Source organism: Polypterus senegalus, chromosome 16 (genome assembly GCF_016835505.1).
Source record: "Polypterus senegalus isolate Bchr_013 chromosome 16, ASM1683550v1, whole genome shotgun sequence".
NCBI classification, from domain to species: domain Eukaryota; kingdom Metazoa; phylum Chordata; class Cladistia; order Polypteriformes; family Polypteridae; genus Polypterus; species Polypterus senegalus.
This window is the reverse complement of record NC_053169.1, coordinates 17,980,781-17,995,077: the sequence shown is the minus strand read 5'-3', so window position 1 is coordinate 17,995,077 and position 14,297 is coordinate 17,980,781. Positions and strand designations below refer to the sequence as shown.

Sequence of the window (14,297 nt, the reverse complement as noted above, 5' to 3'; positions counted from 1 at the left end):
GTATGTCAATCTCTCCTCTATTTACTACTACAACCCACAAAAATCGGACCAGATTTACTGAGAAGAATACTCAGTAATGCAGAAGCTTTTTTCAGGCTTATTTTTGGAAATGATTTAACCCTAACTACAGAGCATAATAATTCCAAACTTGTGCTGTAAAGAACATACTTAAACAATTTGACTAACGTGAAGAGACCATTCAGTCCATCAAGCTCAATCCTTTAGCTAAGTTCTCCACACATCTCCTCCAGGTTCTTCTTAAAGGTTGTCAAGGTTTCACTTCACCTCCATGTCTTGGTAGTTTGTTCCCGATTCCTACAACTCTTTGAGTAAGGAAAGGCTTCCTGGCTTCTGTCCTAAATGCACGTCCCCTTAATTTCCACTGGTGTCTTCAAGCATGTGATTCACTGTTAAGCTGAAAGAATTTGGATGGCTCTATGTACTTTATATCACTGCTTTTCAGAGTTTTGAAGACGTGGATTACGGATTCACCTCTGCTTGAGACTAAACAGGTTGAATTCTCCGAGTCTGTCACAGTAGGGCGTGTTCTCCAGTCCCATGATGCACTTGGTTGCTCTCCTCTGCACAGCTTCAAGTGCTGCTATGTCTTTCTTGTAGTTTGTTGACCAGAACTGCACACAATATTCCAGATATGCTCTCACTAGTGCATTACACAGTCTGAGCACGACATCCCTTGACTTAAATTCAACAGTTTTTATAACATTTTATTTGACTTTTTAACTGCTTCTACACCATTTCTTAGATGATGAAACTTTTGTGCCAACATAAACCCCTAAATCCTTTTCAGAGTTCACTTCCTGTAGGGGAGTGTCATCCATTTTGTATTTATAATTGACGTTTCTTCTGCCCACATGTAGCACTTTGCACTTTTCTACATGAGACTGCATGTTCCAAGTGTTCAACCAGTCCTGTGACTTGTCCAGGTTTTTTTGAGTTGTTTCTGCTGCCTCTTCAGTGTCTGCCATTCCTCCGATTTTAATGTCATCTGCAAAGTTGTAATGGTGAAATTTATGTCATTAATGTAAATCAGAAAAAGGAATGGACCCAGGACAGACCCCTGAGGGACACCACTGATAATGACTCCATTCTGCTCTTTGTCAACATGAGGTCCAGTTTTGTAGGTTACCACCAATGCAGGTGGGTTCATATCAAAGGCTCTGTGAAAATCTTAATCAATGATGTTGTAGGCGTTGTTTTTCTCAGCAACTCCAGTTGCCTGTTCAAAGAAATCTTAAAAAAGATTTGTTTGTCAGGGTCGTCCTCCTCATAACCCCTTGCTAGCTGCTATTTAGTATCTTATTTTCGTATTAGGTACTTTTCTAATTTATTCCTTATTATAGTTTCAATAATTTTGCACGGTACAGAATTAGGACTTACTGGTCTGTAAATATAAGGATCCATTCTTGGAAGACTGGAGTCACATTTGCTGCTTTCCAGTCCTCCGTTATTTCTCCTTCCTGAAGTGACTGCTCCAATATGTCTACTTTCATTTCTTCCAATACAATTCCAGTCCAGGGGTGTCTTATCTTAGTCATTCCACATATTGAGAGCCTGAAGCACATTTGATTCTTCTATTTAAAGTCTATAAACTCGGAGTTTGCTTTTACTTTCGCATGGGGTATTCCATTTGTTTCTTCCTTGACAAACACTTGGGTGAAGCATTTATTCGGTTAATTTATCATTTTCTTCTTGTTTTCAATTTGTACCCCTTGGGGTTCTTACATTTTTCATCATGGGTCACTAACAATATTTGTTATAATTCTATACTTTCACTGATGCCTTCATCCAAGTCAAAGTATCAGATCATGATACAATTTTTTATGCAATTGACAAACTGATAAGTTCCATGACTTACTCAAGGGCATGCAGCGAGCTGGAAGTAGAGAGTGAAATTATAAACTTGTGCTTTCAAGTGTCAGACATGATGCCACACATATGGCGAATTTTCTCTTACCGCTGGCACCTGTTTTAACAAGTATAACCTGACTATGAACATTTTCCAAAACTGATTCAATTGATTCTAGTATTATGGTTTAAAGTAAAAGATTTGAAAGAAAAGCGTTTGACTGGCAAGGAGGTGCAGCACTGAGCTGTATAGAGAAGGTTGATCAGGCACAGCTACCCCACACAGAAGTGAGAAAAGATGAAGAAGCCACCTGACTATGACCAGACTATTCCCATTTCAATCTATACATTCTGGCAAGCAGAAGCCAGTAACAAAGATGGCGGACTTACGGCCTGGTTTCTCTACTACGCATGCGTATAGTTAGGAAGCATATCCTCTATAGGTATTTACGTCACTTCCTGGATTCCTGGGGAGGTTGAAGATGGCTGCCGTGGAAGATAGGGTGGATGGAGGAGTCGGAGTGCTGGAGTGCGCTTCTGTTTCCCCGAGATTGTCTCCTCCGTTGCCGGACCAGCCACATCAGAACAATCCGCTCTTGGGACTACCCATCGTGGCCATAGAGACGATTCTAAATTTCCTGTCTTACGATGAAATCAGCCTGCTCCGTCTGGTAAGAAAGACAATAACAAACCCGGGAGTCCGCGGCGTTGCTCGGTTTGTTTTTCTTAGGGGTTTTGTTTTTGCAGACATCTGATTCTTTCTTTATTTTTTTGAGTATCGTATGCGGCATTGCTGAGCTGTTGCGTGTTTGACTTGAACGGGCATTTATTTGCATTAACAGTTTGTGTTGTCCGGTTCGTTAAGTGTGGTTTCTTTTAAAACAAGGTAAATTAGTGTTAATTAATACACGCTACAAGTTCACTGCCTTGAGAACAAAATTGACGAAAAGATAAGATGTCTCCGGCGGTGTGATTGTAATTAACTGTAAGCAGCCCTGCGACGGAAATTCAGCAAGAAACCTTTCTGGAAAGAACAGGACAGTTGGCAGGTCTGATCACAGCTGTGGCATTTCTTCACATCTGAGGTCGGCTGCTGCCTGCCGCTCCGTGGAGTCGTGGCACCGCTGGCCTTCAGCTTACTGGTTGGCGTTTATTCACAGGGGGTCGAAGGAGTGCCAGTTGCTCGCGTTTGGTTCATAAAGCGCCTTTCGTGGCGATTACAATGGCGAAGCTGTTTTATAGAGCAAGTCACATAACCGAAGATTAACGTGATGTCGGGACTTAAACGACTTTATGAAATATCTGAATGAGAGATCGAGACAGCTCCGCTATGGACGGACTGAATGGCCTCCACTCATTTGCCACATTTCTGATTAGCTAAACTTTATTAATCCCAAGGGGAAATTTAGATGCATAATGCATCAATAACAAAAATAAGCCAAAGATGCAGACTTGCAAAACAAATAATATCATCAATATAAAATATAGATTGTTGAATAACGAATGGATATGTAAATGTATATTGTGCAGAAATAGCAAAATAAACTTAATAAGCATTAAGTCTGGGATGTCGGTTGAAAACATTGAACTGCCAGATAGCAGCGGCCAGAAAAGGCCATAAGGATCATTTCTTAGCACACCATAGAGGAGGAATAAGTCTGTGACTAAAAGTGCTTCAAGACAGTGCCCTCCAGTAGAGTACTTTAATACACAATAATTATACATTGTATTAATATAGCACCTTGTCCATGCTCAAGGCGCTTAATACAAATTGATACAAATAGTTTCTACACAGAACAATAAACAGTTAAACACAGGATATATCCATCCATCCATTTTCTAACCCGCTGAATCCGAATACAGGGTCACGGGGGGTCTGCTGGAGCCAATCCCAGCCAACATAGGGCACAAGGCAGGAACCAATCCTGGGCAGGGTGCCAACCCACCGCAGGACACACACAAACACACCCACACACCAAGCACACACTAGGGCCAATGTAGAATCGCCAATCCACCTAACCTGCATGTCTTTGGATTGTGGGAGGAAACCGGAGCGCCCGGAGGAAACCCACGCAGACACGGGGAGAACATGCAAACTCCACGCAGGGAGGACCCGGGAAGCGAACCCGGGTCTCCTAACTGCGACTATGATATGACACAGACACAAATTATCCTGAGCATCTGGACAAAGTAGAGTGAAAGCTTTCTGTAAACCCACCACAGTTGAGACTCTCACCTATATACGTATAAGACACCATTTTGTTGCAGATTTTCACAATCATTTGGGTTTGATTCTCAAAATCGAGATTGTTCATTTTCTGAATTCCATTAGCTTTCTCTCAGTTTGAGTCAGATCATTCTTAATAATTGGTGATTGACGCATCTTTTAGAATAAAGAATTCTGCCTGATCAGCATCATCAGTAACTACTGCCTGCTTCGTTCTCTGTGTCTATTTCCATTCAACAACCAAAGTCAATAGAGCAGTTTGTTAGGCTGTCTTGTTACACGATGGTAATGGGTGGTGTCACTTCTCAGAGCCGTGTTTAGGGTACTGGATGTATTATTTTATTTATAGTATGAGAAAATAGCTTTTTGATTGAGTAATCATTAACTTTATTGGTTGCACAGCAGTGAAACAGGACAGTGAGAAGGGCCCTACCCAGCTCCCCACTCCTGATATCACCCCTCTCCCTCCCCTCATCCCACGGCCTCTGTCTCCTACAAACACGCTATGATTCTTGGCACAATGAGAGAATTTTCAAGCAAATTCTAGGAAAAAAAACAACAATCTAAATCCATTAAGTAGTTCTCTTGCTCGCTGCCTAAGTGGACTCGCTGCCTAAGTGGAGGCTGGCATGTGAGTGAGGAGGGCAACACTCTCCTTGGCCCGCTGCGACTCTCTTGGATTTGCTCAAATAAATCGATTCCCCAAGCAAATTGTGATACTTACCACAATGAGAGGAGTTGCAAAATCAACCGGAATGTCGTGAGACCAACTATGTTATATGGGTTAGAGATGGTGGCACTGACCAGAAAGCAGGAGACAGAGCTGGAGGTGGAAGAGTTAAAGATGCTAAGGTTTGCATTGGGTGTGACGAGGATGGATAGGATTAGAAATGAGGACTTTAGAGGGTCCGCTGAAGTTGGACGATTGGGAGACAAAGTCAGAGAGGCGAGATTGCTTTGGTTTGGACATGTGCAGTGGAGAGATGCTGGGTATATTGGGAGAAGGTTGTTAAGGATAGAACTGCCAGGCAAGAAGAAAAAGAGGAAGGCTTAAGAGAAGGTTTATGGATGTGGTGAGAGAGGACATGCAGGTGATGGGTGTGACAGAACAAGATGACGAGGACAGGAAGATATGGAAGAAGATGATCCGCTGTGGCGACCCCAAATGGGAGCAGCCGTAAGAAGTTGTTTAAGCAAATTATAGAAAAAAACCCGATCTAAAACCGTTAAGTAGTTCTCTTGTGAGAAGCGGACATACAGACTGACATATTTTTTATACAAGTAATTCCTCCTCGATCGCGGGGTTGCGTTCCAGAACCCCCCGCGATAGATGAAAATCTGCGAAGTAGAAACCATATGTTTGTATGGTTATTTTTATATATTTTAAGCCCTTATAAACTCTCCCACACTGTTAACATTATTAGAGCCCTCTAGACATGAAATAACACCCTTTAGTCAAACGTTTAAACTGTGCTCCATGACGACAGAGATGTGAGTTCTTTCTCACAATTAAAAGAATGCAAATAGATCTTCTCTTCAGGAGCAGAGAATTTCAGAGAGGAAGAGAAAAGCAAACAATCAAAAATCAATACGTGCTTTTGGGCTTTTAAGTATGCCGAAGCAACACAATAAAGCGGCATTTTTTAGAGGAGCGTCCGTATCCTCTAGGCAAACAGCCCCTCTGCTCACACCCCATCCGTCAGGCACAGAGAATGTCAGAGAGAGAGAGAGAGAAAAGCAAACAATCAAGCACCGCGTGGGAAGCATATCGTATATCTTTGGAAGAGTTTTATTTAATACTTAATACATGCTCTGATTGGGTAGCTTCTAAGCCATCCGTCAATAGCGGCCCTTGTATGAAATCAACTGGGCAAACAAACTGAGGAAGCATGTACCATAAATTAAAAGACCCATTGTCCGCAGAAATCCGCGAACCAGCGAAAAATCTGTGATATACAGTGGGTATGGAAAGTATTCAGATCGCCTTTAATTTTTCACTCTTTGTTATATTGCAGCCATTTGCTAAAATCATTTAAATTAATTTTTCCCTCATTAATGTACACACAGTAGCCCATATTGACAGACAAAAAAGAATTTTTGAAATTGTTGCAGATTTATTAAAAAAGAAAAACTGAAATATCACATGGTCCTAAGTATTCAGACCCTTTGCTCAGTATTTAGTAGAAGCACCCTTTGAGCTCATACAGCCATGAGTCTTCTTGGGAAAGATGCAACAAGTTTTTCACACCTGGATTTGGGGATCCTCTGCCATTCCTCCTTGCAGATCCTCTCCAGTTCTGTCAGGTTGGATGGTAAACGTTGGTGGACAGCCATTTTAGGTCTCTCCAGAGATGCTCAATTGGGTTTAAGTCAGGGCTCTGGCTGGGCCATTCAAGAACAGTCACAGAGTTGTTGTGAAGCCACTCCTTCGTTATTTTAGCTCTGTGCTTAGGGTCATTGTCTTGTTGGAAGGTAAACCTTCGGACCAGTCTGAGGTCCTTAGCACTCTGGAGAAGGTTTTTGTCCAGGATATCCCTGTACTTGGCCGCATTCATCTTTCCCTTGATTGCAACCAGTCATCCTGTCCCTGCAGCTGAAAAACACCCCCACAGCATGATGCTGCCACCACCATGCTTCACTTTGGGGACTGTATTGGACAAGTGATGAGCAGTGCCTGGTTGTCTCCACACATACTGCTTAGAATTAAGGCCAAAAAGTTCTATCTTGGAGTTTGCTAAAAGACACCTGAAGGACTCTGAGATGGTGAGAAATAAGATTCTCTGGTCTGATGAGACCAAGATAGAACTTTATTTTTTATATATATATATATATATATATAAAAATATGCATATGCACACAAAGCAGTGGCTTCACACATAAACATACATCGTCTGTCACTGTGTGCCGTGGCTGCTGTTGCCGCCTATTTGTGGTTTCTGGTGGCTGCGGAGGGGCAGATCAGTGGCCAGCAGGAATTTTGCAGCCGGTCAGCAAACTGGTTGTATTCTTGTGGCGGTGGGAGGTGGTGGCAGTTGCACTGCGACGCAATCTGGTCTACACCTCTTGTCAATGTAAGTGGCAGTCCTCCCAGGCGAACGTTGCCATAATCGCATCAGCTACACAAACAAGTTCAGCACCACAATCAACTGGGGACTGTTCAGCTGATGCCAGTACCTCATTTTCAATCTTCATCTCAAGATCACTTGCATCAAAATCGGAGTCTAACAAGTCCAACTCATCAATAATACACAAAACTTTGTCCACGTGGTATTTTGTTTTTTTGCATTCTCCTTTATCTCTCGCTGGATGTCGATGTCATTTTAGAGGTTGTTTGCTCTTCGCTGCTTATGCACGTGCAGGGAATTGAGGTCAAATCAGCAAAGCTAACTTTACTCCTAGCAAGGATGGAAAGGTGAGTTTTGTCGCTGTTTACAGCTGATTACCGTCCTCCATCCCTGAATTTTGACAGAAGTTCACATCCGCCCTGAAAGAGTTAATTCAAAGCTACACATTTCTGTGAGATCACTGCATTACACCACAGAAGACAGTGATGTATTGACGTTTTTATCAGCGTTTTTGTTTGCTGGCTCCTGTCTCTTGCAACCTGTGTGTATTCATTTAAGGGCTTATGCTTCGTTTGTGGATTGATCTCCACAAATCTGATCAATATGACAAACAGAAATGAAAAGTGAGCCTTCCATTTGATCGAAGTTACTGAGTATGAAATCTAGGGCTTTTACATCTGGTGATGAATTGCTGGCTTATCCAGGATTGTTGCCCACTTTGCAGTTTTTTTTTATTATGTTGGGATTCTGGCGCTTGGATAAATGTGGTGATTGAGCAGGTACCAAGCAGCTATCTCATTGATGACTTTGGAAGCTGCAATCACTTGTGAATAAGCAGCAGGCTGCAGGGACTCTCCAAGTACTTGGCAACAGTTTTTACATGCAAAGAATTTGGAAATTGCTGATGGTGCAGGCTTCTTATGAACCAAAACTTCATGTCACGAGCAACACATTAAAAAGCAGTGCCGTGTAGTTTAGAGTATTTTCGTGTGCGTTGATTTCATGAAGTGTGCTGATGGTACCACCGTGTAAGGTGAGCTTTTCAGCGTTTCCAGCTGATCCTCCTCTTTTATTATACTTTCTGTTTCATTTTTCATGATTAGGGTTAGGAATTTACTTGCAGCAGGAGAATACAAAACCTAAGGCACTGTTACACAGATACCATTAAATAAAGACAAGTTAGATAGACCGCATTGCCATGGCCTGACATTCAGGTGAGCTTGGCAACTAAGTTAACTGACCTGAATGTCTGAGCATTTCATGTTTTTTATTTATGTCACCTAAGAGTCAATTACATTTTTGTTTATAAAACTAAAGCCCCCTGCTCACTTCGCTCGCTTAACCCCGTGCAGTAGTATTTTTACAGGAGAACCACTTACTAAGCAAGGATCAGTTCCAGCTACAAAAAGACTGGACTGGCCAAATGTTCCATTCTAGCTTTATAAAGAAAACTAGAGGTGTGGGAATTCTAATACATAGAACAGTCTCATTTGTAGTATTGGATCCTGAAGGGAGATATGTAATGGTCATGGGAGACTTATCTAACTGTAAAATGATTTTGATAAATGCTTATGCACCTATTGTTGATGATAAGGAATTTATACAGTTTTGGTGGTCCTGTAACCTTCTCTTACAATTCTTAGCTAACAGAAATTGGAACTGCCTTGTTGTAGACCATTTGCTTCAAGGTCTGAGGTGTTGTGCATTTCGAGCTGCCCTTCTGTACACCACCGCTGTAAAGTGTTTAGTATTTCTGTTGAATTGAATAAATCCAGCCATTCGCCTGTCATTGCCATTTTTTTTATTCTTTATTTTTTGCCTTGTAAAAGTGACGCTCGCTAGATGTTTACACCATTCTCTGTAAGCTGTAGAGACCACAGTGTGAGAAGATGGCAGGTTCGGAGCTGTTTCTGAGTGGCATGAAACTCCGTGCCTGGCAGCCAACAGTCCGCTGCACATGTGTTGCCCATTCTAATACTTGGATGAAAGACGTATAAACCTCATGACTGTGTCTACATGCAGCTACCTGACTGGCTCGTGAAGAGCAGGCTATTTAAGATAATAAGCAGGTGTACCTTATAAACTAATCACTTGTCAAAATAGGTTTCGTTTGATTCAGTATGACATTCGTTTGGTTAGTTACAGTTGCAGATTTGCAGATGATAACAAATCATACACTACACGTGGACGAAATACAAAATCTTAAATGGCCATAAACTATAATAATTCATTTGGACCTTCTGATTCTTGCTCTGTGCAGAAGGAGGATAACATTCTATTGTTGTAGACTGGCCTTACTTGTTAAATGCGACAGGGGATTTGTACATTTGTACTTGTAATTACTGAGGCCAATTTAAGAGATTAATGGTTTGCCACTCGTAGTTTACGGCGATAATCCTGGGTACGTTCAATTCTTAATGCTAAGTCCTTTCCATAGAAACGAATGCTACTTTGGGTGAGATGTGCAATGTTGTGCGCTGACGGTATAGCCCAGTGATGTGCATTCATGGTCCCGCAGGACTGCATATGCATGGAAGACGAGCTTTCTTGGAGATTTGTGGAATAGGCATAAATATAAATCCAAGGTAGAAATGACCCATTCATTATTCGTCATATCTGTGCTCGTCCTTTACAGAATGTGGCTCAGAAATGCGAGGGTACATACAGGACAGAGAAATGAATAGACATCATTGGACAGAAACAAGTCAAAACCAAGAGTCAGTCCTATCGAGGTACCAAAACTAGAAAGGAAGTTTAAGGGAAGAGCAGGACTTCAAGAACAAGAATAATAGAAAGACGCACACACTTTTTTTTTTTTTTTTTTTTTTTTTTTAAATATAGATTTGTTGCCCGTGCCTTGAATGAATAGAGAGGCACGTGACCATGGTCCTGGCAACACTGAATGGCATCCCGGCGCAATTGCGTGAAATGGCGGCACTCATGAAAAAGCAAGAGAGTATCTTAGAACGTAGTGTTTCCAAAAAAAAAAAAGAGCGAGACTTGTCTGGGATTGTTGTTGAAGACACAAACCCATTGTTTCCTTGGTCAATCCCTGGGAAGGACTTACTATTATCTTACAAAATACATTTTGTCAGGTGGAAACTCATTAGAGTGAGGCGTAGTGGAAGTATGATTTGATCAAGGTGTTTTTAGTACTGTGCAGCATGTTGTATGGAAATTAGCACTGGTGCCACAAGACTGGTTACTGTCTCTGTAAAGTCTGGACGTTCTCTCTACGCTTGTTTTCTGAACGTTTCAGAACTTTCCATATTAGGACAATTGGTGACTCTTTAAACGGGGCTTACGCAGTTCCATGTGTGAGAGGCCTTTGACAGACTGCCACTTCTGTCCAAGGTTTAGTCCTGCCTTGTGCTCATTGCGGACCATCAAGGCACCTGAAGGCAACTCTACTTTTGGATTTAAAAGATTGAGACAATTGATGTATTCATTAGACTTTCATGTATCAGAATATACAACAGTAATCACCAGTTTATTACATTTAGCATTTTTCTGATCCCACAGGATGCTGGTTAAATGGTTGAAAACAAGGAGTCAGATTTTAGAAAAAGGCAGATGCTGGTTTCTAATTGAGGATAGTTGTGGTGACCCCTGCATCTCCCCGGCTGTGGGATTGGACTCCTGATAGCAGACATTATACTCTGAGGGCTGCAGTGATGTGCAGATGTTTTAATCAACCAAATGTCTTAATTTGAAGTCCTCTGGTAATGAACAACCCCTGGAATATGCAGCCTGTTCCTGGGCCCATGCTGCCATGTCAGTCGTTCCTTCAATTTGACATTTTAGCCATCTAGAAAAATGTGTTTTATATTAAGTCACCTTGGTTCCTGGATGTCTTTATAATGCATACTTTCTAAATATTCTAATATTTATGATTAAGATTTTTGAGCTGTCAGTGGTATTAAATCAGTGTTTTCTGTTCTAATATCTTGTTAAAATAAGAATACAGAGGAGATCGCCACTAAAAAAAGGTTCTAATGAAATAAGGTCTGCAATGTTAGGCTCTTATAATAGATTTTTTTTTTTACTTTTCAAGAGTGTCATCCAAATGATTTGAAGCCTAAAATGTTTAATTTTCAATCTGTCACATTTTTTCTCTTAAGTGTTTTATTAAACCAAATAGTGCATCCACACAGGCATAAATGAAAACAAGTTTGATGGAAAGTTGCTGGCTCCTTTGTCATTTACATCTTGTTGCTAATAAGGAGCCATTAAAAACGGTGAATGCAGCTGTTTAAAACTGAAATAAGCAATTAAGTGTGGGGAACCTTAACAAGAGAGACCCCTAAAATGAAGCATCAAAATGTCACTTGAGCAATAAGTGTTTCATCAGCAATGAATGATTTCTCATTGAGCAACTTTTGAGGCTTTCTTTCTATTTGTGCCGAAAAAGATTCGAAGCTTTGAAGCCTCAGCCCCAGTATGAACAACGACATCTGGTGGTTAACTGAGGTCAAAGCAACCTCTCAAGAGCGCAAGTGAAGCAGCACTCACTATTTCGGTCCAACGTCACCAGTAAAAGGTCAGAACAGTCTGTGTTAATTTTAGTCTGCAAAGGTCCTTGTCCATTTATACTATTTAATTTTTGAACACCGTTTTCCACCATCTTTCACCAAAGCTCTCCAAATCGCTCTCTCCTCACAACCCAACTTTGTTGAATGAGAATGATTAATTTTACATAGAGGCTACCTGGTAATTTAGCACCAAAGCTGTCAAACTGACGAAACGCTGTCAAACCAATAAAGTGTGCTGTGAAGCACTAATGACGTTCGAAGCTTCAAACATCACGGGTCACGTGACAGCAGTGTTTCAATACAAGCTCCGACACAGTGATTCGACTTACTACACTTCAGATTGATTGATACAAGCTTCGACACTTCGGTATCATTTTCCCATCTCTATTTGGAACAATAACCTCTGAAGCCACTGTGGCCCTCCAGGACTGACATTGCCCACCCTGGTCTACATTCACAATGTGGTGCTTTTTAAGAACGTTAGGAAGAACAGTTTCCAGTACCTTTTTAAAACTTTTTGACGGAAACAATCCAATCAGCCCAATTCCTATTCTCCAAAGTAACATCAAGCTGAGTTTAAGGTCCCTAGAGCTTTACTCTCTACCACACCACTCTTACTTTCTTTCATGTGTCTGAGATGCACAGATTCTGGCCATGACTTGGCAATGTGGGTGAAGGTTTCTTGTGCACCCAAAGGTCTTCACGTCCCAAGTAGCACATTCAAAAGCAGTGTCGTGCAGTTTAGAATATTTTCATATTCATTGATTTCATGAAGTCTGGCTGGAGTCGCACCCTGTAAAGTGAGCTTTTCAGCATTTCCAGCTCATCCTCCCCCTTTGTTACACTTTCTGTTTCACTTTTCGTGATTTGGATTAGGAATTCATTTGCAGCAGGAGAGTACAAATTATAAGGCACTGTTACACAGATACAGTGGGATGCAAAAGTTTGGGCAACCTTGTTAATAGTCATTATTTTCCTGTATAAATCGTTGGTTGTTACGATAAAAAATGTCAGTTAAATATATCATATAGGAGACACACACAGTGATATTTGAGAAGTGAAATGAAGTTTATTGGATTTACAGAAAGTGTGCAATAATTGTTCAAACGAAATCAGGCAGGTGCATAAATTTGGGCACCGTTGTCATTTTATTGATTCCAAAACTTTTAGAACTAATTATTGGAACTCCAATTGGCTTGGTAAGCTCAGTGACCCCTGACCTACATACACAGGTGAATCCTATAATGAGAAATCCGAGTATTTAAGGGGGTCAATTGTAAGTTTCCCTCCTCCTTTAATTTTCTCTGAAGAGTAGCAACATGGGGGTCACAAAACAACTCTCAAATGACCTGAAGACAAAGATTGTTCACCATCACGGTTTAGGGGAAGGATACAGAAAGCTGTCCCAGAGATTGAAGCTGTCTGTTTCCACAGTTAGGAACATATTGAGGAAATGGAAGACCACAGGCTCAGTTCAAGTTAAGGCTCAAGTGGCAGACCAAGAAAGATTTTGGATAGACAGAAGCGACGAATGGTGAGAACAGTCAGAGTCAACCCACAGACCAGCACCAAAGACCTACAACATCATCTTGCAGCAGATGCAGTCACTGTGCATCGTTCAACCATTCTGCGCACTTTACACAAGGAGATGCTGTATGCGAGAATGATGCAGAGGAAGCACAAACAGAGCCGCTTGAGGTCTGCTCAAGCACATTTGGACAAGCCAGCTTCATTCTGGAATAAGGTGCTTTGGACTGATGAAACAAAAATTGAGTTATTTGGGCATAACAAGGGGCGTTATGCATGGAGGAAAATGAACACAGTATTCCAAGAAATATTTGGGCATAACAAGGGGCGTTATGCATGGAGGAAAATGAACACAGTATTCCAAGAAACTTCATTTCACTTCTCAAATATCACTGTGTGTGTCTCCTATATGATATATTTAACTGACATTTTTTATCGTAACAACCAACGATTTATACAGGAAAATGACTATTAACAAGGTTGCCCAAACTTTTGCATCCCACTGTACCATTTAAATAAGCCAAGGCACGACAAATAAAAACAAGTTAGTGTCGGCATGGCCCAACATTCAGGTGAACTCAGCTGATCTCAATGGTGACTTTGGAAGCTGCAATCACTTGTGAATAAGCAGCAGTCTGCAGAGACTCTCAGAGTACTTGGTGACAGTTTTTACATGCAAGGAATTTGGAAATTACTGATGGTGAAGACTTCTTGTACACCAAAAGTTCTTCATGTCACGAGCAACACATTCAAAAGCAGTGCCGTGCAGTTGTGTGCATTGATTTCATGAAGTGTGCTGGTGTTAACACCTCGTAAGGTGAGCTTTTCAGCTGATCCTCCTCTTTATTATACTTTGTTTCATTTTTCGTGATTAGGGTTAGGAATTTACTTGCAGCAGGAGAGTACAAAACCTAAAACACTGTTACACAGATACCATTATATAAAAACAAGACAGACCACATTGCCATGGACCAGCATTCAGGTGAGCTTGGCAACTAAGTTAACTGATATGAAAGTCGGAGCTTTTCACATTTTTATTTATTTCTTCCGAGAGTTAGTTATTACATTTTTGTTTATGTA

At 41.1% G+C, this 14,297-nt stretch overlaps 1 protein-coding gene across 1 annotated transcript in view; it reads left to right on the top strand.

Annotated features, from left to right (window-relative positions):
* The first annotated feature begins 2,342 nt into the window (after nucleotides 1–2,342).
* fbxo28 (F-box protein 28) overlaps nucleotides 2,343–14,297 on the top strand; it is a 42,129-nt gene continuing 30,174 nt past the window's right edge. The window contains exon 1 of the mRNA XM_039738443.1: nucleotides 2,343–2,537. Coding sequence (XP_039594377.1) covers nucleotides 2,349–2,537 — 189 coding nt within the window. The 5' untranslated portion in view covers nucleotides 2,343–2,348. The remainder of the gene's footprint in view (nucleotides 2,538–14,297) is intronic.